The 27,489-nt window shown below is 38.7% G+C and overlaps 1 protein-coding gene and 1 long non-coding RNA gene across 4 annotated transcripts in view; both read right to left on the reverse strand.

The window, feature by feature from the left end:
* Nucleotides 1-3,934: 3,934 nt before the first annotated feature.
* LOC137046882 (uncharacterized) lies at nt 3,935-6,529 on the reverse strand. Its single transcript, XR_010899107.1, has 3 exons — nt 6,204-6,529; nt 6,064-6,135; nt 3,935-4,190 (listed from the first exon to the last, which is right to left on the reverse strand). It is a non-coding gene; the product is annotated as an uncharacterized lncRNA (long non-coding RNA).
* Nucleotides 6,530-7,692: 1,163 nt separating this feature from the next.
* Nucleotides 7,693-27,489, reverse strand: part of elnb (elastin b) — a 28,617-nt gene continuing 8,820 nt past the window's right edge. For all 3 annotated transcript variants that reach the window (XM_067423608.1, XM_067423607.1, XM_067423604.1), the window contains exons 23-53: nt 26,408-26,437; nt 26,103-26,318; nt 25,977-26,009; nt 25,721-25,897; nt 25,582-25,614; nt 24,898-24,975; nt 22,772-22,831; nt 22,618-22,650; nt 22,440-22,529; nt 22,302-22,358; nt 22,116-22,211; nt 21,973-22,011; nt 21,840-21,863; nt 21,708-21,734; nt 20,935-21,018; nt 20,202-20,228; nt 19,628-19,678; nt 19,023-19,529; nt 18,782-18,943; nt 18,533-18,583; nt 18,400-18,447; nt 17,950-18,267; nt 17,820-17,858; nt 17,553-17,720; nt 15,272-15,340; nt 15,084-15,131; nt 14,932-14,973; nt 14,731-14,793; nt 12,336-12,392; nt 12,132-12,188; nt 7,693-8,762 (exon numbers count right to left, since the gene is read on the reverse strand). In XM_067423608.1, the coding sequence (XP_067279709.1) occupies nt 8,716-8,762; nt 12,132-12,188; nt 12,336-12,392; nt 14,731-14,793; nt 14,932-14,973; nt 15,084-15,131; nt 15,272-15,340; nt 17,553-17,720; nt 17,820-17,858; nt 17,950-18,267; nt 18,400-18,447; nt 18,533-18,583; nt 18,782-18,943; nt 19,023-19,529; nt 19,628-19,678; nt 20,202-20,228; nt 20,935-21,018; nt 21,708-21,734; nt 21,840-21,863; nt 21,973-22,011; nt 22,116-22,211; nt 22,302-22,358; nt 22,440-22,529; nt 22,618-22,650; nt 22,772-22,831; nt 24,898-24,975; nt 25,582-25,614; nt 25,721-25,897; nt 25,977-26,009; nt 26,103-26,318; nt 26,408-26,437 (2,831 nt within the window). In that variant the 3' untranslated portion in view covers nt 7,693-8,715. The remainder of the gene's footprint in view (nt 8,763-12,131; nt 12,189-12,335; nt 12,393-14,730; nt 14,794-14,931; nt 14,974-15,083; nt 15,132-15,271; nt 15,341-17,552; nt 17,721-17,819; nt 17,859-17,949; nt 18,268-18,399; nt 18,448-18,532; nt 18,584-18,781; nt 18,944-19,022; nt 19,530-19,627; nt 19,679-20,201; nt 20,229-20,934; nt 21,019-21,707; nt 21,735-21,839; nt 21,864-21,972; nt 22,012-22,115; nt 22,212-22,301; nt 22,359-22,439; nt 22,530-22,617; nt 22,651-22,771; nt 22,832-24,897; nt 24,976-25,581; nt 25,615-25,720; nt 25,898-25,976; nt 26,010-26,102; nt 26,319-26,407; nt 26,438-27,489) is intronic.

Below are 27,489 nucleotides of genomic sequence, written 5' to 3' on the forward strand. Positions count from 1 at the left end.
CTCGCTGCTATTTCATTAGATTTACATTACATAACGTGAAAAGCCGTAACTAAACTTAACAATAATAGAGATGTAATATAACAATCAATTACCTTGTCAGTGAACATGTTTTCTGCTGGAGATGCCAGATTCGCTGGTTGACAGTGGCAATAATGACAACAACTCCCATGAGCCCACGCACTTTCCCGACGTCATCAAAGTACGTCTGTTGTTATTATTTTGAATGAGTGACCCCTAGTGGCCAAAAGTTGCATACTGCACGTTTAAATTAACTGGGAACCAAAAATCCCTAAAAACATTAGGTTATCTGTCATGTAATTCTCATAATTTATCAATATGTTTAATTTATAGTATTATTTCCCTAGTTGTTGTTGTTTTTTATTTTAAAGGATTAGTTCACCCAAAAATGAAAATGTGATGTTTAACTGCTTACATGCATCCAACATGTGGTGTGTCTGTTTCTTCAGTAGAACACAAATGAAGATTTTTTAACTCCAACCGTTGCTGTGTGTCAGTCATATAATGGTGTGAATAGGTAACAAGTCTATGAGAGCAAAACAAACAAACAAAAAAACATGCTTAGACAACATGCACAAAAACCCTGCTGCTGGCGAACATTGGGTTTGTTAAGAGACGAACTGAGAAGAAACCGAACAGTATTTATGTTATTTGTTTACCTCATATCCCGAAGAGTCTCATAAAGTTTTCCCATCGGCTGTGAATTCCGTTAGGTGAGGTCAAATAGCGGCGTGATAGACATACATTATGTAGATCCTCATTCAACCCATCCGCGCGATCTGCGCAGGCACTAATGAGGATTCTATATCTATGACCGCGTCCGCTTGACCTTATCAGACAGAAGTTAGAGCCAATGGAAAAACTAGATGAGAATCTTCGGTAAAGAGGTAAAAAAAAAAACATAAATACTGTTCGGTTTCTCACAGAAACCGATCGGTTCGTGTCTTAACAAACCAATGTGTCGTCAGGAGCAGCAGGGTTTTGTGCACGTTGCTAAGCATCTTTTTTTTGTTCGTTTGTTCTGCTCTCATGGACTTGTTACTTTCACCCCATTATATGACTGACACACAGCAACGGTTGGAGTTAATAATAATAATAATAATAATGCGTTCGATTTATATAGCGCTTTTCAAGGCACTCAAAGCGCTTTACATAGAAGGGGGGAATCTCCTCAACCACCACCACCAATGTGCAGCATCCACCTGGATGATGCGACGGCAGCCATATTGCGCCAGAACGCCCACCACACACCAGCTGATTGGTGGAGAGGAGACAGAGTGATGAAGCCAATCAGGATATGGGGATTATTAGGAGGCCATGATGGACAGAGGCCAATGGGCAAATTTGGCCAGGATGCCGGGGTTACACCGAAGTTAAACATCTTCATTTGTGTTCTACTGAAGAAACAGACACACATATATGTTGAATGCACTGGGGGAAAGCAGATAAACATCTAATTTTCATTTTTGGGTGAACTAACCCTTTAAATTACATCAGAATTACATCACACCGAAAAGGAAAACACAGTCCGCATTTACAACATTAACTTTAGTCCAGCACAAGTGAAAGAGAATTTTACTTGCCCGACAGGACAAGTAGCCTGATTAAAACATAAAAAACTGAATATCTAGAAAATGACCAAAATGCAAGAATGATTCTGCATTAATTTAGTGTAAGTGGCGATTGATAGTGGATAATAATATATAGGCTAATGTAGTATAATGAACACCGTAACAAGGTTGTGCTATTGATGGTTGCGCAACCTCTCGAGTACACTGTAAAAAAAATTGTTGATTTTTGTTGGATTAACTTAAAGTAAGTAACCTGGTTGCCTTAAAATTTTGAGTTGATTGAAATTAAACATTTGAGTTGATACAATGAAGGAAATGTGTCTAATAAATAGAAACTCAAAATATTTTTGCATCTGAACCACATAAAAAAATTGATAAATCATGAAAATAGCACAATTTGGCATGTTTCACTGCGTCATCAGAAATAAAACACACACAATTACCCAATATGCTTACAAAATCTTTTAATAATATTTTAATAAAGGTTGTCAAATCTCAAAAAATGTTAATTGTATTAACTCAAAATTTTAATTTCAATTAACTCAAAATTTTAAGACAACCAGGTAACTTTTTTTCTAAATAATTTTTTACAGTGTAATCGAAATCAAATGAGCGCTGCTCAAACAAAGAAACTGTAACATCAGCAACAAATCATGACTCACTCATTAAGACGGTCACCTGGGCCACCTACGGGAGGTTTACTTTCATGTTTACACATTTATTTCTAACATTTCTAATTTGTATATTCCAAAAATATAGCAATCTTATAACATTATTTAATGCAGTGGTCATTTCTCAGTGTAAATTATTTAATTTGATTGGCAACATCTGATAAAATTTAAGAATCAAAAATGAAAGCTAATGAAAGCTATAAATGAGGACTTTTCTGAGGCTGTAATGAAGAAAAGAAAAGAACTGCTGCCCAAGCTGCGAGCTGCCCGGGAAAGAGGAGAAATAGCCACTCTGAAATATGATAAACTGGTCATAAAATCCAAGAGTGGAGGAGCCTAGTTAGAAGTATGTAAACATTCAATCTTTTTGTTTTGCTTACTTATATATTTGTCTGTTTTTAATTGTAATTTAGATCATGGCTATTGACTTGTGTCATTCAGCTTTTCCAATTAAGGGTATTACAATAGCGCACTTGAATATCTGCAGTTTGAGATACAAAACTAATGATATATATCAGATTTTGCAGTCCAATAGTATTGAAATCCTAGCTTTATCTGAAACACACTTAGATTTTAGCTTCACGGATGCTGATGTGAAGATAGATGGTTACAGATTGTTTAGGAGGGACAGAAATAGACATGGTGGTGGTGTAGCATTCTATGTTAAGGATAACATCCCAGTTAATGTTCGAAATGACTTCATATGGCAGAACATTGAAGCATTATGGGTACAAGTTCATATACCACACATAAAGCCTATCTTAGTTGGGTGTGTATATAGACCTCCCAGTGCCAATACTCAATATTTGGATAACATATGTGAAATGTTTGATGCTGTTTGTGATCAAAACAGAGAGATATTTATTTTAGGTGATTTTAACATTGACTGGCTGTCACTAAACTGTCCAATGTATAAGAAACTTAAATCCACAGCTGCAATATGTGGCCTAAAACAAATCATAACTCAACCCACTAGGGTTGCAACAAGTACATTGGTTTCATCTGCAACATGTATAGATCATATATTTACAAATGCTTTTGAACAATGCTCCAAAGCAGTCTCTGTGCCCACTGGTTGTAGTGACCATAATATCATAAGAGTCACAAGGAAAACTAAATTGCCTAAAGGAGGCTGTAAAATAATTCATAAAAGAACTTACAGATATTTCAACCAAGAGCAGTATGTGGGTGAAATTCAAGGTGTGGACTGGTCAGAAGTGTATGAAGACCGTGACCCTGACTCAGCCCTTAATAAGTTTATGGACATACTAATGAAAATAGTTGACAAGCATGCTCCTCTCAGAAAAAGAGCTGTGAGAAATAAAAGTGCCCCTTGGTTGGACAAAATTCTTAAAAATTTAATGCTGTCTAGAGATAACGCTAAAATAAAAGCTAACATTTCTTGCGAACTAGCTGATCAAAAACAATATAGAACTCTCAGAAATAAAGTAGTTAAAATGAATAGAATGAAGAAAAAAGAGTACTTTCAAGAAAAGATTAATGAAGCAAAAAATGATGGTAAAAAATTATGGAACACTTTAAATCAAATAATGGGCAGGAGTAAGTACTCAGCTGCTTCATATGTTGAAAATGATGGAAGTGTTCATCACAGATCCAGAGGGAATAACTAATTATTTTAACAATTATTTTATTAGTAAGGTAGAGACATTTAGATCTGGTATGAGTCCAATTATCTCAGCATCTTATGATGCAATATTAAGTAAGATAATGAGTGAGAAGAACCATTCTGTCACTTTCTCATTCAGTCAAGTTGACAGAGGTTCTGTTGGAAAAATTCTTGCAGCTCTTCCTGATGGAAAGGCATCAGGCATGGACCATTTGGACTCCAGGCTTATCAGGGTGGCAGCTGAAGCTCTGTCCTTTCCCATTGCTCATTTGGTCAATTTAAGTTTGTTGCAGGGCGTATTTCCTGAGAAATGGAAGGAGGCTAAAATTATACCACTGCCTAAAAATAAAAGAGCCACATTTACAGGACAGAATAGCCGACCTATCAGTCTATTACCTTTACTCAGCAAAGTCATGGAAAAGATTGCTTTTAAACAAGTTTATAAATATTTTTTTTCTAATAGTTTGATTACAAAATATCAGCATGCATATCGGGAGGGTCACTCCACATGTACTGCTTTAACTCATATGACTGACAACTGGTTAGAAGAAATAGATGCAAACAGATTAGTAGGAGCAGTGATGTTGGACTTCAGTGCAGCGTTTGACCTGATAGATCACAAAATACTGCTTCAAAAATTAGAATGTTATAGTTTTACACCTTCGTCTCTGTCATGGATGGCGAGTTACCTATTCAATAGGAAGCAGCGTGTGTTCTTTAATGGTCAATATTCATCTACTAAGACAATACATTGTGGTGTGCCCCAGGGTAGCTGCCTTGGGCCTTTGCTATACTTGATCTTTACAAATGATTTACCTTTTATTGTGAAACATTCAACTGTTGTTATGTATGCAGATGATTCCACACTGTACTGTTCTGCAAAAAATCCTCATGATGTTTCAAATCTATTAAATCATGATTTGCAGAATATAAGCAAGTGGGTAAAAGATAACAAATTAGTTTTAAATGTAGACAAATCAACATCTATGTTTTTCTGGAAAAGATTGAAATTAACTACCCAGCCATCTTTGAACTTGTCAGTCAATGGGCTGCAGCTAAGACAAGTGACGCAAGCCAGGTTACTGGGCGTCACCTTGGATTCTTACTTGTCTTTTTCAGCTCATATTGATGGAATGATTGCTAAAATGGGGAAGGGTATTGCAATGTCCAGAAAATGTATGTCATATATTCCTATGTCCATTGCTAGACAGGTGGTCCAGTCTCTTGTTTTGTGCCATTTAGAAAACTGTCCAATTATATGGTCATCTACATCACAAAAACATCTTCGTAAGCTTCAAGTGGCACAAAATAGGGCGGCAAGGACTGTCCTCCAGTGCTCTTTAAAAACTAACGTGGCCCTGATGCATAAACGTCTTTCTTGGCTCACAGTTGACGACAAAATTAAATTACGATTACTTTTAATGTTGTGGAATGCAGTATTTATGAAACAGCCACAGTTTCTCTCTGAGCAGTTTGTTTTTGTAGGAAGTGGACACCTACACGCCACCAGGCAGGCACTAGGTGGTGATATAAAACTTCCGCTTCCCAGGACAAATTTTTTGAAACGCACATCACTTTACAGAGCAATATCTATTTGGAATAGACTTTCTATCTCATCACGCAGAATTCAGAACAAATACAAATTTAAGAGGACAGTAACCAAGGAACTGCTGCAAATAATTTAGTGCCAGCTGTAAATTGTCTTTTTTTCTTTCTTTCTTTTTTATTTATTATTATTTTTATTTTTTATTTTTTTTCTCTCTCTCTCTTCTCTCTGAATGTAAGCGCAATGTTTGAATTATTTTTATTGTAATTTGTGTTGATTATTGTTTTGTGTGATTTTATGATGTGAATAATTTTAAAAGAGGACCCCAGGAAGATTAGCTGCCATTAAATGGGCCGCTAATGGGGATCCTAATAAAACAATAAAACAATAAAAATGAAAGCTGAAGCATCGATTTAATAAGTTGAGGGGAAAATGCCTCCATAAAAGGTAAAAGTATCACAAATATGGAGATTTAAAATATGGCCAAGCTAATTGAACACTGGTGAGAATATTGATTTAGAATAAATTATATTTACAACAACAGGACAAGCACATGAACAGGCTTAATTTCAAGCCCTGTATTCTAACTCAAACGTTCTGGGAAGTTAGAGGGACTGTGGTGTAGCCTACCTTTAGCCTTTTACTTCTGGTGACTGCATTTAGGCTTCAAAATTAATGAAAGTTCCGTTCATCTGTGATAATCTTGATGCACAAAACGTGTAATTATTATAAACTTGTGTTGATCATAGAGCTTGTTTTTTGCGTCATACCTGCACCACTAGAGTTGTCACGAGCAGCACGAAAAACAAACGGCACACAACTTTAACCGTATACGAAATGGTGACCCGTGACGTTCTTCCTGGAGCTGTTCGCATCCTCAGACTCAGACTTTTGTGTTTCTATGTCAACACTATCAATACCAAAATTAAACTGCATCAGAGAGATGGCAGTAGTACAGCTAGAGCTCTGTACGTTGTTTACGTTTATGACAGGAGGCTGCAGTCTGTGAGATTTGCCTCTTTGTCGCCATCTCTGTTTGAGACCTGCAATTGCAGTTATGCAGATTTATTATCGTTAGGTGCATCGGCTCCTCAGTAGATGAACCTAATGTTTTTAGTAAAGGCTGCAACATACTCCGGAAAAACAGAGAAAAAAGTTCTCGCTCCCAGGGCTGCGAGAACTGGTTTGAGAGTTCTCGCAGCTTGTTCTCGACACATCGCCTGAGCAGAACTTTTTTCTTGAGGAGAACTATTGTGTAATTGGTCAGAGATTTAAAGTGGGCGTGGTTAATGTGGAGAACCGCAGATGATCGGCAATTTGCTTTTCTCGTGAAGTATGAATGTACTGGCCAAAACAATCTTTGTTCTTGTTCTTGCCACCTCAAGAAAACGAACAAATTTCTTTGTTCTTGCAGAGTATGTTCCAAGCTTAAAGGCTTAACATACTCAGCAAGAACAGAGAAAAAAGTTCTCTCCCAGGGCTGCGAAAATAAAATGACTCAGCTGAGCAAAACTTTTTTTCTTGCGGGTGTCCTAGAACTATTGTGTGATTGGTCAGACATTTAAAGTGGGCGTGGTTAATGCTGAGAAACTCAGATGTTCGACAACTGCTTTTCTCGTGAAGTATGGCATGTACTGGCCAGAACGAACTTTGTTCTTGTTCTTGCCACCTCAGGAAACCCAACAAATTTCATTGTTCTTGCAGAGTATGTTCCAAGCTAAAAGAGCATAAATTGCAGGTTAGAGACTCCAGTGAGTCAGTTTACCTGCAATATGCTCTTTAAGTATGGCTGTCATTCATTCATGGCACCAGTGTGGATACTTCTACGTCTTGGAAGTATCACCAAAATAAGAGTTTTCACAGGAAAATGTCATCTGAACAGTCTGCCACTTTTATTCTGACCAAAGAGAAAAAGATTTTACAAGAACTTCCTCTTTATGTATACAAACGTGACATAATGACGCAAAGACGAATGGTGCCATACTCAAAGGTCTGGCAGAAAGCTACCAGAACACATAATTTCAAGCTTACCGCTGTGAATTGGGCTAAGATAATAAATAAATAATATAAAAATAAAATGATTACATAGGCTATTACAATACTGACCTTTTAATTTGGGTGATATTATATAGTTATATAACTGACATTTGTGAAATTTTATTTTATTAAAAAAATAAAATTAATCCCACATGCCTTTTCATTTGTCCCAAAATTAGCCCTGCATTTAAGAGTAGATTGTGAGTGAAAACAAAAACATGCTTTTGTTTTTACAATTTATTTTTAGAATGATGGATAAAAGGCCCAAATACAAATCAAAGATCATACAAACATGTGAACTAGTTGGACTTTCACAAAAGTAACAAGTGCATAAAAGTGAAGAACAAGGGTAAACAATGCAAGGCGATTCACTGATGAATTGCTTTTTATCATACTTTTAGGTCACATTCGAAAAGTTGCACTTATACAAACACAGATCATTCACAACGCACAAACACCAAAATGAGTTGGGTTAAATGCATAGATACTCTTAAAAACCCAACATTTTAATTTAATAAGAGTTATGTTAAAACAGACAAACACAAACAAGGTTTTACTAGGGTCAGGATACTAGAAAAGAAACCGGTTCAAGTTCCTGAGGTATCTTTGAAGACAGCTTGTAATCCTCAGTACTTAGATGCTGTGTACTGCAGTAATGACAAGCATTTTGTTCTTGTAAGAGAAAAAAAAAATGTGTATGCCTAAATCCCATTCCTTTGTGTGACTATACTTCGAAAGACTGAAGATGCTGGAAAAGAAAGACAGGAAAGTCTTATGCATACAGCTGGAGAATAGGCTCCCTTTACTTTTTGATACATAGCCAGAAAATGATGCTGCTTCCCCCACCGCCAGTTCATCTTGAAATAGCAGCGACACAATCCTAGACGACATGTGTCTGAATATTCTGCAAGTGTGTAAGTGAGCAACGGCAGCAAAATCATAAGAGATGCACAGCTGTAACTGCAGCAGTTTGAGATGGAACATTGAATGGTAAAATTGTTTTGACAAAAAAAAAAAAAAAACGAAATGTCTAGTGACCTAGACCTTCTAGTGAAGTAAATAAGGGAGGCAGTGCAAAGAGTGCCTTGTGAGGTTCACATCACATCTATACGGCTGAAAAAAACAAAAAAACAAAAACAAACAAAAAAACATATTACATTAGGCACTTTTAAACTGTAAAAAAGTGCATTTGAGATCAGGCAGTAGCACCACTTGTTTATGAGGTCACTTCTTTCCGCTGGTTTCTCACTTCCTCCTCCTTCCGCAGTATTTGCCTTGGCATCCTGCGCCCCCTACAGGAAAAGACACTGTTACTACTGCCAGTAATGATAACAGTGTGTTTATTCAAACTACAGTGTTATTGTATTATCATTGAGGCCCTACTATAATTTGTATTAATATTTTGAATCATTTTTTTAATTTCCGTTAAAAAAAAAGTAAAGTTGTAATAATTTAGCTGTGTTAATTAAATTTTTTATTAAAGGACAACTCCGGTGAAAAATGAACCTAGGGGTAACTAACACATGGTTACCGAGTAGGTCGTTCTCTGGGATGTGTTTTCATGAAAATCGAATGTAAAGAGTTTTATCTCTAAAACAGTTTAGCTTATAACGCTCGTCTATGGGGCACAGATTAAGTGAAATTAAATTGTTAGTTTATACCAAGGCTTTATAACAAGGCTCAAAATAGCCTCACACTAACACGATGGCATAATGAGGGTCCCTACAAGCAAACCAAAGAATTGAGAACTTTGTAAGTGTACAAACTGTTTAATAAAAAGATACTTTATAAAGACAGTACATTACGCATACACAGACAGCAGCCATCTTGGAAAACAGTCTCGACGAGTCGAGCCACGAACGGTGCGCTAAGTGAGCTAGTCGATAGGAATTAAGTTTGTGAAAACGAATTCATGAAAAAAAAAAAAATTCTCTGTTGCGTTTCAGTGCTTTCTTCCAGAAACAACGGACCATATGAGATTCCAAATCACAGTTGGAAGACTTTTTTCCAAGATGGCTCCTGACTGTATAATGGACTCGCTTTATACAGTATCTTCTTATTAAACAGTTTGTACACTTACAAAGTTCTCAATGCCTCGGTTTGCATGTAGGGACCCTCGTTATGCTACCGTGTTTTAATGTGAGGTTATTTTGAACCTTGTTAGTGGTATTAACAAGTACGTTTCAATGTCTCACTATGGGATACGCCCCTTCCGCGTATACCTCAGATGTCCTATTATATTACGCCAGCTCCAATTGGCTGGCAGACACTGTGTCTGGGCGTGGCTTCCTCACCCCTTGGTATAAGAGGAGCGACACAACGTCACTACAACGTTCAAAAACCTCTTCTTGCTTCACACCAGAAGCCTACAAATTTTGGATAAAATTCCAACAAACTTTTGGACAAACTACTGGTCACTGCGGCGTTTTTCGCCTGGTTCCTTCAATTTGCATTCCAGCCGATTGCAAGGATTGTTTGATACAATGATGGCTGCAGCAATACAGACCATCTCAGCTAGTGATTTTATTCGAATTTGTTCATGTGGGAACAAAATTTCATGCAAGGAGACACACCAGGTCAGCTTTGCATGTCTTGGGCTGAAGCATGCCCATTTGGCGATTGAGAATCCCGGTTCCTCTGAACGCTGTGCACGCTTCACTATGAGGAGCCTTCGTCACAGGCTAGCACGCAAGCTTAGGCCTGGATCCCCTCATGTTACCTAGCCTTGCTCCAGCTGCCACTCCGCAGTTATCAATTCCTGTAGAGCTGCCCACCAAGTCAGCCTTATCCTGGGGTGAACAGTTTGGTGCACCGTGCACGTGTCCCTCTGCCCAGTGTGCTCAGTAAGGATGAGGACACGTTTGATTTCGCTGAAGAGGGACTATCAGATTTCTTCTCTCTTAAGAAGCGGAAGGTTTCCAGGACTCCCCTGCATACCTGGCACGACTTCTCACTGCAGCGTGTTCCATGGAGGCGGCGGACGGGGCACCATCCTCTCCGCTTCTCAGTGTTGCATGATCTGCAAGATGTGTGCAAACGCACTGCAGAAAAACTAAACATTCTGTGGCCGACTATGGTAGCAGAGACTGCAAAGTCTTGCTACAAGAGCAAGAGACTGCAGAGAGCGAAACGGGCACCACAACAACTCCTTCCTGTTTTTCCAGAGCTCTTGGAGGAGGTCTCAGTTACATGGAATGACAAACCGTTTACGAGCAAAATGCCCGTGCAGGGAGGATCCGCTTTCGATGTGGAGGGGGTGGAGAAGGAAGGCCTTCTCTGAATGCCTTCCTGGAGCCATTGGTTGCCGTGCACCTGCATCCAAAGCGCACAGGGGCTGCAAACCCAACGTTACCATCTAAAGCGGACCGATTCCAGTCAAGCATGACAGAACGCACATATAATAGGCTCTGAACGTTATATCTATGCTGACCGCACACCAAGCAGGGGTACAGGACGAAGTGTCTACCATGTCTGGTCAGACACTGTGGGAAGAGATCTGTGATGTTACTTATCTGTCCCTGCGTCTTCAGAGATGCACGGTTCAAGCCGCGGGCAAAGCCATGGCCACAATGGTTATTCAAGAGAGGGTGATGGCTTAACTTAGCAGATCTCTCTGACAGAGAGAAAGAAGCCATCCTGGACGCACTGGTTGTACAGATGGCATTTTTGCAAAAGAGTGACGAAAAAAGAGGGATGATGAGGCTTTGCAACTCTGTATGCCTAGAAAGACAGATTGTACTCCCTCCACCACCTCGGCAGACCTTCTCACAAGTTACAGCCTACCCGCCCCCCATCTTTCGCATTCCTAGGCGGTAGAGTGCCGGGGGAGTACCTAGGAAGACCTATCTAGCCAGCTCCTGGTCGAGTTTCAGAGAGGAAACAGTGTCTCCTTCCCCACATGCCTCAGGCTATTGGGACTGATGGCCTCAGCCACGATAGTTATTCCCTTAGGCAGACTGTTCATTAGAGAGTTTATAAGACACAACATCCCATCTGCTAGCTAATTGTGGCTAGCGTAATGTAATAGGCCTTTTGGGGAATATGCAAAAAGGGGCTTATCCCACAGTCAAACATCTCACTTTAGGCTGATAATCTATTGCTTCTCTAACAGCGGCCACATGGAACATGTCGTAGCTCATAAAATTGAGAGTCTAAAGTTGTTCTACGATCCTGTGAATGCTTTTTACAAGTCAGAATAGTTATGGCAACTACGTGAACGCACCTTTAGAAATATTGCCTTGGCAACTAAAGAAAAAATTAATGAATGAAAAGTTTAAAAAGTAAGAAAAAAAGTTTTTTATATTTTATTTTTGTTTTAGTTAACTATAATAACCCTGACTACAACACTGTTCCCATAAATTACTAAATTACTCATGCTTTCTATTTAGCCTGAAGGGCAATATAAAACTTGTGTGCAAGCCATTTTACTTACATACATTTATGGAATAACATGCACTGAATAATTTATATGAAGTAATATGAAGTAATTTATAATAAACATAGGAATGTGTATTATGAAAGTAAGTTAATGTCGATGAACATGAACAGACATGAACAGTAAAACATTACCATGTACAACTAAAAGTCATTGTTCCGACAGGTTTTTGCGGTATGGTCCATAAAAAAGGCTGAAAGAAGTGCCTTTATATCTGTTTAAGTACCTCTGTTGCCTCCTGCACCTAGAAAGCCTTGAAGAGCTGCATATTTGGCTGCTTTTGCTATAAAGAATCACACATTTAAATGGAATAAATACTTGGAATTGGTTGTGGATAATGCACAGCTCTAGTCCAAACTTTACTTTGATCATGCATAGCATTTGAAATATTTGCTAATAACAACGACAATGTAATAGCAGCATGTCTTACATTGCTGAGGTGTAAGAGGAGCACTTCCAGGTCCCCCTCCACCAGTGCCACCATAGCCTAAAACACAACATCACAACTTATCATTAATCACGCTAAACCACTTACATTGATTATTGAATCACACTGATTCAAGACAAAATCACCCCGCAGACATTTATTTACACACTACTAAAATTAATGTTTAGATTCAGAAAAATTTTGTATAGATAAATTGAATGTCTTTGCCAGACGTTTTGACTGAGAAATTCAAGTAATTGAAGTAAATTTCAATTAAAGGGGGGGTGAAATGCTGTTTCATGCATACTGAGCTTTTTACACTGTTAAAGACTTGGATTCCCATCCTAAACATAGACAAAGTTTCAAAAACTAATGTTGGATGTTTGATGGAGTATTTCTTTGTTAAAAATACTCCTTCCGGTTTCTCACAAGTTTCGGAGAGTTTTTTTCGAGTATGGCTCGGTTTGACATTAATAGAACGGAAGGTCCTTGTATGGGCCATACGGCTCTTCTTCCAGTAGGGTGCGCGCGCGTGACTAGAGCGAGAGAGGAAATGCTCGCCCATAAACACTGCTCAGCTGCAGATCCAGTCGTCCGTGAACACTTATGTCGGTTATAGTCCGCGCCGCGCTCCACTTTATTCCTATGGGTGACATCAAGCGACTTCAACGCTTCAGCACAGCATTCTGGGAAGGAAGAGCTGCATTTGAATCGATTTGAACGCAGACGTGAACAGAAACCGATTTGAACGCAGACTTCCCGTCATGAAAACAGACGTTTTCATGACGGGAAGCTTCACAACATCGCTTCAGTCGCGTCGCAAAGTGGATCTCCACACTCCAAGAAGTGTGTTTTTGACGGAGCGGTCCCAGCGATAAAGGTTCGGTCCTGCTTTGGAAGCAGCCGGTGAGTAAAACTGCTTCAAATGTCTGTGCTGTTGGCTATCGTCGCGTGAGTAAACATCAGTAAATGGCACGATCACGTGTTTCGTCATTCAAATGCGCTAACGTTACTCCATTTTTGTTCTATATTTAACGTTACACTAGTCTGACGTGCAAAACCGTTTTGCTTGCTACTGCTAAGGTTTAGTCACATACAATAGTCCATAAACCGAATCATGTCCTCATAAACTGCGAGTAAACACACACAAATGTTGACAGGCCACTAAATACAGTACATACCACAGAGACGGACGTCCTGCTGTTGCTGTTTCTCCTGTTCAATTTATTTCATCCTCCGAATCTGATTCTGGATCATATATCTATTAGCTGAGATCGATAGCAAGGGTTTCTCCACGCGGACGTTATTGCTTTGCACCCTCATCATTCTTTAGTTCCACCCACAAGATATGCCTCCAGGCGCTTTTTTCCGGAAAGACTCGGTACAGCCCATATTTGTTTTATAAATATAATAAAACTAAAGACTTTTTGGAGATATGAAGGATGCAATCTAATTTGCAGCGAGTGTCGTCTAGCAACTCTCCATAGACTTGCGAGCTGGAAAAAAACTCTGGTCAGGCCAATCACATCGTGCATAGAGTTGTTGGGTGGGGCTTGACATGATGGCAGAGTTGCGGAGGTTTTGCGTGCTTCTTGTAAACAAAGAAGCTGGCAAACAACGAACTTTGAACCGGCCTTGGCCGCGACTCTGGAAGACTTGGAGTTAAGCTTTTCTTTAAGAAAAGAACAAAGAACAGCACTAAAATCATTCTAAAGAAGGGAAGATGTGTGCTCAGAGTTTTGCAGACCGGATACGGCAAAAGTTTAATTATCAACTAGTTCTGCTTCACGTTGCTCTGGTTGGAAGACAACTGTTATGAAAGACAACCGTTTATCCCGCCCCTCGGATTAAGTCCTGTTAATGGTGAGTTTCCAGACCAAAAATCTTGATAAAGGTCTGGCTTATCAGGCTAACAGTTTTAAATAAAATCAGACTTTTGTCCCTCACTTGAAAGTCCATTCACTCAAAACTTTTATTAACTTTTTGAAGCAAAGTAATTTAAGTCTTCTGAAGAGACATGATCATGATGACTTTTATGATGAACAGATTTATCTTAGCCTTTTATCCTTAGTCTAAACATTGATCAACACATACATAGAGCACATCAAATATGGCACGACACACTAACAGACCTCATCAGTTCTTGTGTGTCGAGCAAGCAGATTTGAGATTTTATTTATCATTTCAATCTGTTCATCATATAAAGCTATCGTGTCTTTCTAGAAGACATGATTTGGGACTGAGATGACATGACATGAGTAAATTATGATAGAATTTTCCCTTTTGTTGGTCAACTAACTCTTGAATAACATCTGAAAGAGGCTCTCTCTAATCCTCAGAGGTGGGGGTGTGCACATTAAAGTTGTCACAATGTTTTCTTTAGTTTTGTCTTCATTACCTGGATATGCCTGTTGATATCCAGCACCTGGACCTACACCAGTCCCATATCCAGGGACACCACCTGCAAGATAATCAGACCAACTCTGTATCTTGATATCTGCTCTTTCAAAAACCTTCATCAATTCAACTGGGACAACAATAGAAGGTGTGGATAACCTCATTTCCCTGAACAGAATTGAGGAATAAGATAATGTCTCACCTGGTTGATAGCCCTGACCACCCAAGGCACCCGTGCCGAAGCCTTTAATACGTTAAAACAAACACAAGAAAATAAAATCCATCCATCTGATGGTAACCAGCCATCAATTTATGCTCATTCGTCAAAGCATGCAGTAAGATAAGTGAATTTACCTGTTTTACCAGGTTTCCCTGTTCCTGCTCCCCCAGGGTACCTGAGACCTGACAACAACAATCAATAATGAATAAAATGAAAATGGTCTCAAACTTAAAATTTAATCTCACCTATGAAATAATTAATCTAAAGTTACAATGCTGAGCTGAATACATAGGTGTGCATGTATTCTTAACAGAAACTTTACCTCCACCGGTTCCTACTGGGCTTCCAGCGCCTCCTCCAACACCTCCAGCTCCACCTAAACCTCCATACCCTACAATAAAAACAACATGTAAACTGAGATGTACATCATCATCATTATTATATGCTACTGGTCTTAATCAATGTGAATGATTCTGTGCCAATTTAGTACTTAAACTCCCTTGTGGAAAAAAAAAACTAGCATATTTTTAAAAAAGAGTACTTATTACTGTGTTATGTTTTAACCCTCTATGGGACTATGAAATCACAGCAAGAAAAAAAATATCACTTTATATTTTACATACACCGATCAGGCATAACATTATGACAGGTGAAGAGAATAACACTGATTATCTCTTCATCACGGCACCTGTTATTGGGTGGGATATATTAGGCAGCAAGTGAACATTTTTTCCTCAAAGTTGATGTGATAGAAGCAGGGAAAATGGCCAAGCGTAATGATTTGAGTTGAGTTTGATGAGGGTTCAAATTGTAATAGCTAGACAACTGGGTCAGAGCATCTCCAAAACTGCAGCTCTTGAGGGGTTTTCCTGGTCTGCAGTGGTCAGTATCTATCAAAAGTTGTTCAAGGAAGGAACAGTGGTGAACCGGCGACAGGGTCATGGGCGGCCAAGGCTGATTGATGCACGTGGGGAGCGAAGGCTGGCCCGTGTGGTCAGATCAAACTGATGAGCTACTGTAGCTCAAATTGCTCAAGGAGTTAATGCTGGTTCTGATAGAAAGGTGTCAGAATACACAATGCATCACAGTTTGTTGCCTATGGGGCTGCATAGCTGCAGACCAGTCAAGGTGCCCATCCTGACCCCTGTCCACCACTGAAAGCATCAGAACTGGACCACGGAGCAATGGATCACATTTTCTTTAACATCAAGTGGATGGCCGGGTGCGTGTGCGTTGCTTACCTTGGGTCCTGCCATCCATATGGATGTTATTTCGACGCATACAACCTATCTAAAAATTGTTGCAGACCATGTACACCATTTCATGGAAACAGTATTCCCTGGCGGCTGTGGCCTCTTTCAGCAGGATAATGTACCCTGCCACAAAGCAAAAATGGTTCCGAAAAGGTTTGAGGAACAAAACAACGAGTTTGAGCAATCGAGCATCTGTGGGATGTACTGAACAAACAAGTCTGATCAATGGAGGCCCCATTTCACAACTTACAGGACTTAAAGGATCTGCTGCTAACATCTTGGTGCCAGATACCACAGCACAGCTTCAAGGGTCTAGTGGAGTCCATGCCTCGACGGGTCAGGGCTGTTTTGGCCGCAAAAGGGGGACCAATACAATATAACGAGGGTTATCATAATGTTAAGCTTGATCGGTGTAACTAAAATAATTTTCCAAAAATAGTTTTTTACACCTGACTTTTGACCTTTTTTTAGGGTACAATCATCTATTAGGGTAAACATTTGTTTTGACAAATTGAAATGTCACATTCAAATGCATTTTCACTATCTGAAAATTTATTGAAAAGATTGAAGTGTTTAAAAATAAAATAAAGAAACATTAAAAAGTGGTAGCACTGTATTTTACGGTCCTGTTCCCCAAGTACATACTGTAGTTACCTTATACTACCCAGCATTTTCTTTAGTTAAGTACATGTAAGAGCACATACTGTAAAATAAAGTGCAACCTTAAAAGGTTTAATAACATTCCAAGCCAGATTAGTAGATTTATTCATAGTGAATATACATTTGTGCCCTAAAGCTAATGTAATGACATTGTAACAATCAGTCATCAAGCTATTGTTAATACTTTAAAAAAAAAACACAACAAAAAAACAACACCTGGGGCCAGTTGCATAAACAGCTGCTGACTTAAGACTGTCTTAAGAACTAGTTTGACAGACTAGCAGTTTATTATGGCTAATCAGTCTTCAGATTCAAATTAGATCGATCTATCTTTTATGTAACTGACTTAAAGTTATGACTGGTCTTGAAAAAAATAAAATGAATAGATGACTAACTTTGACTAAGACTATTCTAAGCAGTTTATGCAACCGGCCACTGATTTCCCAGGCTTCCCAGCTCCAGCTCCCAAGCCACCACCTGGATATCCTTCATATAAGCTATTTATGCCACAGATGCGTAGCAAATGCATTTCAATGTGAACATGGATATATATTGGTATCTAAATGGATTGTGGCATTTCAATGGATCTTGTCATCTAATTATAATGGAATTCCTTACAATTCTATAAGTGTAATAAATATTAAAAAGAAGTTTGACAGTAGTGCAAATGGTTATTAAACTGCATGATACCTCCTCCACCCACTCCTCCTCCAGGACCTCTCCCAACACCTCCTGGTCCCACTCCTTGACCCCCACCAATGCCACCAGCACCACCAGGTCCAACTCCTAGACCACCGCCAAGACCTCCACCAATTCCTCCTCTTCCAGCCCCACCTAATGTTCCAGTTCCTCCATAGCCTGATAACACAAAACATTATTATTTTTTTGTGATTATAAATGCTGCCTAAGGATTGGTTATTGCATCAGTAAAGTGATTAATGAATGAGTTTGACATACTTTTAGGTGGTTTTAATGCTCCAGGACCATAACCAAGCCCTTAAAAAGACAAATGAACATTTGAATATTTAAATGTAATAAAGTGCGAGGGAAATACAGTATAAAAATGTGTCAACACAAAAAAACGTACCACCAAGTCCACCAGCACTGCCTGGGCCGCCACCACCATAACCGCCTGTGCCACCACCGTAACCACCTGGACCACCTCCATAGCCACCAGTTCCGGTTCCATATCCGCCTGGACCACCTCCATAGCCACCAGTTCCGGTTCCATATCCGCCTGGACCACCTCCATAGCCACCAGTTCCGGTTCCATATCCGCCTGGACCACCTCCATAGCCACCAGTTCCGGTTCCATATCCGCCTGGACCACCTCCATAGCCACCAGGTCCTGTTCCATAACCGCCTGGGCCTCCAAGTCCACCAAGTGTGCCTGCTGCCCCATAAACTTCGATCAAGTGATAAAGTGATAAAGAGTTATTTAACTCTTAGTCTTTCCAGTTCAGTCCATGTTTGTAAATACAACCAAACTGCATTTTTATTATAAGAATTGTGCAATAGCAAGAATGTTTTCTGACACCTTTTCCTTGTTTTCCACCCACTGCAGCCCCACTGGGAAACCTAAGGCCTGCAAACATTTTTAAAGACTTAGTTCTCAGCACAACAAAACTAGTGCATAAAATATTATGAATATGGTAGCTTTTTTGAGTTACCAGTTCCTGGTAGGATCCCACCGGCTCCTAAACTTCCAACTCCACCATAGCCTGCAATAGATTTACAAAACCTAAGTCTATTGTAAATGTTAAGCTTCTAACTGAAGACCAATAAATGCAAAATATGTAAAACAATCGGTTTTCCAAAACAATTCTTGAGATATTTAAGTGTTTGTTATTCATTTTCATTTAAATATATTTAATATTGCACATGAAAATGTGTGATGATCTGATGAATGCTTTGATTACTTTTGCCTGGTTTCTGCACCCCAACTCCTGTGCCTGCAGTTCCGCCTCCTGGTAGCAGACCACCACCTCCAGGCAGAAGTCCTGCTCCTCCCACTCCACCTGGACCCACTCCACCCACACCTCCAACTCCCAGAGCTCCAGTTCCACCTGGACCACCGTAAACTAGATTTAAAATAGATTTATAATTTTACAAACTTGCACATTAAAAAAATAGACACAGATAATTTTCATGGTAAATTACCTTTAGGAGGTTTAACTCCTCCTGGTCCAACCCCACCAACTCCTCCCGGTCCACCACCAACTCCTCCCAGTCCTCCACCAACTCCGCCTGGTCCACCACCAACTCCTCCTGGTCCACCACCAACTCCTCCCGGTCCACCACCAACTCCTCCCGGTCCACCACCAACTCCTCCTGGTCCACCACCAACTCCTCCCGGTCCACCACCAACTCCTCCTGGTCCACCACCAACTCCTCCCAGTCCTCCACCAACTCCTCCTGGTCCACCACCAACTCCTCCTGGTCCACCACCAACTCCGCTTGGTCCACCCCCAACTACTCCCGGTCCACCACCAACTACTCCCGGTCCACCACCGACTACTCCCGGTCCTCCACCAACTCCTCCTGGTCCTCCACCAACTCCACCTGGAACTCCACCAACCCCACCTGGGCCACCGCCTACACTTCCAGGTCCTCCTTCAATAGTGCCCGGTGTATCTCCACGTCCAGCAATGGCTCCACCTCCAATGCCTACAATAAGACAAGTAAAATAAAAACAAATGAACATTTACAAATGAAAAAGCATCTGCCTTTCCAAATATATTGAGACAGTGAATGGCATTAAGTACCTGGGGGTTTTAGTGGTTTGGCTCCCGGTAATGTTCCACTATCACCAACTCCTAAGTAACAACATGTAGTTATTTGATTCAGCCACAGTTAAACAAGCATTTACGAATGAATAAAGCATACAAAATCTTTTCAAGTAATTTGAAACCACAGACATTCCTTTCAGATGAATTGACAATTAAAACGGAACATTCTCATCTTAGGACTGCATACTTCACTGACTGACTGACTGACTAACCATGAGCCCCATCCCCTAAACACATTATTAACTGAACTAGTTATTCAGAAAAAATGCTTATGTGTCTTAAACATGTTATGTGTCTGGATTTTAAATGCAAAATGTCTTTGAATTAAAAAAACATTCAAAAGCTTAATACGTTTTAAAATAATTATAGGCTACTACTGTATCCGAATGAATGAGAGAGCCACCACCAGAGGGAGCTGTAACATTAGCAAATGAAAGTCTGACGAATGCAGTTTCGCCATAGAACTCCACCATCAACCAAAAGAAGAAACAGAAGATAATCTTGAGGTGATTGATCACGTGTGTGAGGTCAGTAAGAAGACAGATCTTACCCTCTGACCGTGGCGATCCCGTTCCACCTGAAAAGGGAAAATCTCAATAAAGGTAATCAGACATTTTTAAACTTTAAATGACTGATCGATGTAGTAAAAGCACAGCTAGAAGCTAAATACAAATCTGGAGCAGTTTCTGATATCAGTGATTTTGAACATACTGGATATTTTGATATGTGTTTATGTGATTTTATTTTTGCTATAATATGATTCACATGAGGAAACAGCTGCTAATTAGTACACTGACAGTAACCATTATAGAAATGGTTTGCTAAAAAATAAAATTGTCATAATTTACTCCAAAAACTATATGACTTTCATTCTTCTGTCAGCCAAAAAGCTGAATTTTTAAATAATATCCTGACAAACCTGCATACAAGCATCATAGAGGTTTTTTCATACATCTCGTGGAATATCATGAGGGAATATTGACAATTTCCTTTTCTGAGTGAAGTATTCCTTTTAAAACCACTTGTTAGCTTATAATAGACTTTAACAATAAGTGGTGTAAGTAAATATACAATAAGTGGAAGGTGGAAAAGTACAAGTATGAGAGGCAGCAACTGTCACCTTCATCTGTTCATAATGCAGTGACCAAAATAAAATACAAAGATAAGGATGTCTAGTGCGTTATAAATAAAATCTATTATTATTATTATTATTATTATTATTATTATTATTATTATTATTATTATTATTATTATTACAGGCTCACTGAACAGGAAGGGTCTACCTGGTCTTTCTCCAGCTAAGATGGGTCTTCTTGTCCCAGCAGCTCCATCAAGCCCCTCAGCATCAATGGGCCCACCAGTAACACCTTAAAAATATTACATACTTCTCAGTTCCTATCATTTTAAAGTTGGAAATCCACCTTAAAGGGTTAGTTCACCCAAAAATATTTTTTTTTCATTAATTACTCATCCTCATGCCATTTGTAAAATAGTAAGACCTTCATTCATCTTCGGAACACAAATGTAGATATTTTTGATCAAATCTGAGAGCTCTCTGACAGCTATTTAATTAACACTTTTAAGGTGGTTCAACCTTAATTTTAGGAAGCGTTGAGAATACTTTTTTTGTTGAGAACAAACAAAAATAACGACTTTATTCAACAATTTCTTCACGTCTGTGTCAGTCTCCTATGTTATTTACATAGTAAATACAGTGCAGAAATTGTTAAATAAAGTCATTCTTTTTGTTTGTTGTTTTCACACCAAAAGTATTCTTGTTGCTTCAAAAAATTAAGGTTAAACCACTGGAGCCACTATATTAAGGATATCTTTATACCTTTTTGCTGTCTATGGAGGGCTCAGAGAGCTCTCTGATTTCATCAAAAATATCTTAATTGGTGTTCCGCGAAAGTCTTACGGGTTTGGAACGGCATAAGGGACCCCCATAATTAATGACAGAATTTTCATTTTTCACACTTTATTCTAACACTTTAAAAGGCTGTAAAATGTTCCATTATTCATTAAATTCTTATAATACAACCCTCAATGGACTCACCTGATCCCTCTATCGGTCCTCCAGATTCTAAAATAATCACAAAACAAAACTGATGTATAAAAGGACATGCCTGCTCATATAAGCTTTTATAATGTTAAAACAATAACTGTATTATTTCAGATATATTCTTACCAGTCTTGGGAGCTTTTGTTCCACCTGTTTGTTCAACAAAATGTTAAAATTTCAATGAAGGAACAAGCTAATTAACAGCTGAAGAACAAATAATAAATATCTATAATAGATTGAAAAAAGTAATGTCCTTGACCTCCATCACTACGAGTTGTACCATCAGGACTGCCAATCACTAAACAGGGAACAGATAAGACTGGTAGTTATGATACTATTTTGGAAATAACACTCAAGTACATTCCAAATTAACAAACAAAAGTCATTAAATAACTGCATTACCTCTATCAACTCCAGGTCTAGGACCTGCTCCACGATCTGTGCCGGTAGCAGCTGTACTACCTGGAATTGTTGGTCCTCCAGTGATGCCTGGTACCCCTGGATTTAAATTAAAAATTTGAAAAGTAATATCATATTATACTGGAGAGATGGATTTCTAGATGATATAACCAAAGATCACAAACTCACCATATTTGTCTTGCTTGGTTCCTGAACCTTGTATACCTCCAGCCCCACCTGCACCACCTGAGATGTAACACTGAGCATGTAAATAAATTCCTTCCTTTATCTATTAACTGTTATTTACTTTTAGCAGTGATCACTCACCAGTTCCAACTCCAGTTCCTGTAGCCCCAGTTCCACCAGTGGCTGGCACCGACCCACCCAACACACCTCCAACCCCACCAGCTGGTTGTCCTGTTAGATACAGATGCATGGGGTCAAATATTAGGCCTGAATATATGTTGTTTTAATTATAAAAGTTAGGTACCATGAAGTGGTTTACCGTATTTAGGTGCTTTTTGTGCTCCTTGATACCCTTTAGAATGAAATATAACAACAAAAGAAATTCACCCTCAAAATGCTTAAACCATTTGTTTTTTCATTTTATGTCTCAAGTTTAGTGATCAGCATTGCACATCTTGTATTTAAAACTTTACCTCCATATCCCCCATATCCAACACCAGTCCCAAGGCCAACACCAAGCCCTCCTGGCAGAACTGGGAAAAAAGTACTTATTTAACTTTTTTGTTTTTGTATCATTTAAATTCTGGACTCATTTTATATTAGGTGGCCTTAACTACCATTTACTACCATTTTAATTCATCATTTGATACAATGCACTTATTGTGTATGTACATGTTTTTACATTGTACTTACATTTTAAAAATACCTGCATGTAATTACATATGTAATTAATTTCTGTAGTTACATTTGTAATTACACAGTTGGCACTTCCCTTACACCTAACCCTTAAAATGACCCACACCATCAGACCTGTCCCTAACTCTACCCGTATCTCACCTTAATATCAGCAAACGTGCTTTGCAAAACAATTTGAACACAGTAAGTACATTGTACTTATTTTGTGATAAAAGTACATAGTACTTAAGGCCACCTAATATAAAGTGGGGCCTAAATTCTTTATACAAATCAGTTGTTAGTTTGGTTTGTAAAATGTCTGTAAACAATAATGTAATTCTGTCATAATTTAGCACATTTACATGTACAATTGCACATACTATCTTACCTTGATTATGCTTAATAAGCCGGTAATACATGTGCCCATGTTAACACGTTAGCCCATTTTCCATGATAGTAGTAAGGTCATAAATGACTTAAAGGATTAGTTCACCCAAAAATGATTAGTTCACCCCCCCCCCCCCCCCCCCAGTGCATCCAACATGTGGTGTGTCTGTTTCTTCAGTAGAACACAAATGAAGATTTTTAACTCCAACCGTTGCTGTGTGCCAGTCATATAATGGTAAGAATAGGTAACAAGTCTATGAGAGCAAAACAAACAAACAAAAAAAACATGCTTAGACAACATGCACAAAAACCCTGCTGCTCATGACGACTCATTAATGTCTTATGACTTGAACCGATCAGTTTCTGAGTTTTTTTTTACCTCATATCCCAACGAAACTCATCTTCTCCCATCCGCTATTATTGGTAAGGTCAAACTGCCGTGATCATAGATATATATTATGTATATGCCTCATTCGACCGATCTGCACAGGCACTAATTAGGAATATATATATATATATATATATATATATATATATATATATATATATATATATATATATATATATATATATATAATGTGTGTGATTGAGCCAGTTGACCTTATCAGACGGAAGTAATAGCGGATGGGAACACTAGATGAGATTCGTCGGGATGAGGTAAAAAAAAAAAACATAAATACTGTTCGTTTTCTCACAGAAACCGATCGGTTCGTGTCTTAAAACATCAATGTGTTGTCAGGAGCAGCAGGGTTTTTGTGCATGTTGTCTAAACATGTTTTTTGTTTGTTTGTTTTGCTCTCAATTAATTGTTACCTATTCTTACCATTATATGACTGGCACACAGCAACGGTTGGAGTTAAAAATCTTCATTTGTGTTCTACTGAATAAACAAAGACACCTAGCTACATGTTAGATGCACTGGGGGTAAGCAGATAAACATCCCAATTTCATTTTTGGGTGAACTAACCCTTTAAATATAAACCGATCAATGCAGCTAGATTTTTAACCCGATTTCACCCAGCATATATAAACATTAACCTGCTATCTGTCAGCTTATCGAAGCTGTCAGCTTGTCAAAAGTACTCACTTCTGTACTGAAATGTTAAAAATGTGATGCTTTGAGAGCTGTTGAGTGGAATCATAAACACCTCTGATTGGCAATTATGTTCACACACTCATCAGATGTCTGTGATTGGAATGATCAGCCCACGGGAGCATTTGAAAGCACACAGAAGTGTTTGAAAGTGTTTTGGAATTTATTGGGTGCTTTTTTACTCACCCAGTGGTTCTAAACCTGTATACAATTCTTTATTCTGCAGAACACAAAAGAAGATATTTTGAAGATTGTTGAGGACAAAAAAACATACTGTATGAGGAAATAAAAACACTGAGACATTTGTCAAATTATCTATTTTTATGTTCCACAGGAGAAAGAAAGGCATACAAATTTATACCGATATGAGTTTTCATTTTTGGGTGGAGTATTCCTTTAAGAGAAAAAAAAAAACTAATGCATGTTTCAAATAGCTTCATATACCTCCAGAACCTCCTACCACTCCTGTTCCAGCCCCTGGTACACCTCCTGCTCCTAAGACACCTCCAGAACCAGGTAAACCTGTCAAAATAGGCCTGGGTTTAGACTAATTTTCTACCATTCCAAGGCGAACATTTAAATTTAACACTTAAGCTTATTATATCAATAAATATTGTACAATTATTAAAATATTAGTAGTTAATGTACATGAAATATGAAAATATATTTTAAAAATACATGTGTATTAAAATGATCGTGCCAGTAATTTGACCTTCTTCAGCGGAAGTATTGGCCCTGGAGAAAACTAGGTGAGATTTGTCTGATATGAGGTAAAAAAATAACAAATACTATTTGGTTTCTCGCAATAACCGATCGTTTCGTGTCTTAAGACATCAATTGGATTTGTATGTTTATGTTTTTTACTCTCATAGAATTACACCCTATTGACATGCATTATACGACAAATGAAAATCTTCATTTGTGTTCTACTGAAGAAACAAACACACCTACATCTTGGATGCCCTGGAGGTAAGCAGATAAACATCATATTTTCATTTTTGGGTGAACTATCCCTTTAATCAAATATTTAATACATTTGTAACTATTTAAATGTAGAGTAAATTAACTACTTAGCCACTTGAAAAACATGTATTCATGTGTATGTAGTACTAGTATATTTAAACTTGCCATATTTAGCTGCTTTTGATCCAGGTCCATATCCTATAGGGCATTTTATGTAATAAATTGAAAGACATGTAGATCAGATACATCTTAAATAATACATATTTTCTAATTCTAATGATCTATTTTGACTTGCTTAAATTACCTCCAGCACCAGTCCCATACCCAGTCCCAAGGCCTCCTCTGCTTCCTGCTCCAACAGTGCTACCAGTCCCTGGACCATAACCACCTGGCCCTGCCCCAGTACCAAATCCTCCTGTTGGGCCGGTTCCTACCTGACCCTGCAGACCAAGTCCTGGAGCCCCTCCACTCCCACCAGGACCTGGATTAAAATAATTCAAGTGTTGATGCCAAGTTGTAGGGGAAAAAAACAATAACAATACTGATTTAAAATACCATACCATATTTTAAGGCCTTTGGTCCACCTGGATAAGCTGTATTCAAAATGAGATACAAAGAATAAATATAGAAATGGAAATTAACAGAACCCCTTAGCTGCAGATGTAATATAATGTCTGTCTGCATACCTCCAGAGCCAGGTCCATATCCTCCAGCAGGTACTCCTCCAGGCCCATAACCACCTACAGGTACCCCTCCAGGTCCATAACCACCAATTGGTGCCCCTCCTGGTCCAATTCCAGCACCTAGTGTTCCTCCTCCAGCTCCAACACCTGGAACTGTTCCAACACCAAGTGAACCTCCTAATCCTCCAGGCAATCCTATTCCACCAGCTCCACCAACCCCTTTATGCAAAATAAAAGAACAAAAAATGTAATTTACAATTTGATTTGATTGGCTGATTTAAGAACAAGACTTTTAAACTTCCCCATACCATATTTGCGAGCTTTGGCCCCAGCGTATCCTAGAATATAAGAAGACAATGTTAGAGAAATGATTTTGCAGTGGTTTAAACTATGTACAATTCTTATTCAACTTTTTAGCTAATTGTGTCTCTAAACAACCAGTGTGACTTTCTATTAGGCCTTTAATCTAAATTCTTTAATCGCAGTGTCTCAAATCAGAGTAAACCAAAAAAGAAAGCAAGGTTTTATAGCTCAGCCTAGTGCCTCTGTTGGGACCTCCACTAATCGTTGCATCGCATACCCTTGAAAAATACACTGACTGTAACATTCCCTATCTAGAGAGGAGCACCTGTGCATGAACCTCCAGATCTTTACCTCTGTTCACCTGTTAATAAAAGAACGACAGTCCAGCAACTTCTAGATGTCAACTCAAAAAACCATGGCCATACCAATGTGGCCATGCATGACTAGGGAACTATAAGGAAAGAAGAGCAGATTATGGAACTATCTATGCTTAAAATCACAACATTGTGCTCCAACCACACTAAACTTACATTGCTGTGCTTGAATTATGCAGTTTTCCACTCTGAGAACACTGATAAGACAGTAGAATAGTCCCAAGAATGGGATGGCTAAACTTACAATCAACCCAAAGAAAGGTCATCGGCTAGACATGTTACTTGGGTTTCCAGATTGGCCAGGGTTTAATTAAACTCCAAGAAAGGTTGAAGCTATCATTTACTTATGACAATACATTTCTATGGTTAGGGAGATTTAGGCGATACTTTATGCCTGTCCGTCTCTGAATTCCTGTATAAAGAACCTTGTACATAATTCATAGACTGTTTAGAAGAAACTCAATAGGCAGTTGTGTAGAGAAAGATCTTAGCTACAGTTGTTCAAAATCTGTTTACACTCCTTAACAGTCAATATTCAGTGCAAAGTATACCAATGCATTGTGTCTGTGGAATTGCAATTTTTCTTGAGGTAAAACATTGTTGAGGGGCAAATACAGCAATGCCAATGGGCTATCAAGTGTATCCTCAGTCAAGTCTGGTGGTTAGTATCACTCCTCCCCTTTCTCTTTCACTCTTTTTTACATACTAGAGCA

Source organism: Pseudorasbora parva, chromosome 18, assembly GCF_024679245.1.
Source record: "Pseudorasbora parva isolate DD20220531a chromosome 18, ASM2467924v1, whole genome shotgun sequence".
Taxonomy (NCBI): Eukaryota; Metazoa; Chordata; class Actinopteri; order Cypriniformes; family Gobionidae; genus Pseudorasbora; species Pseudorasbora parva.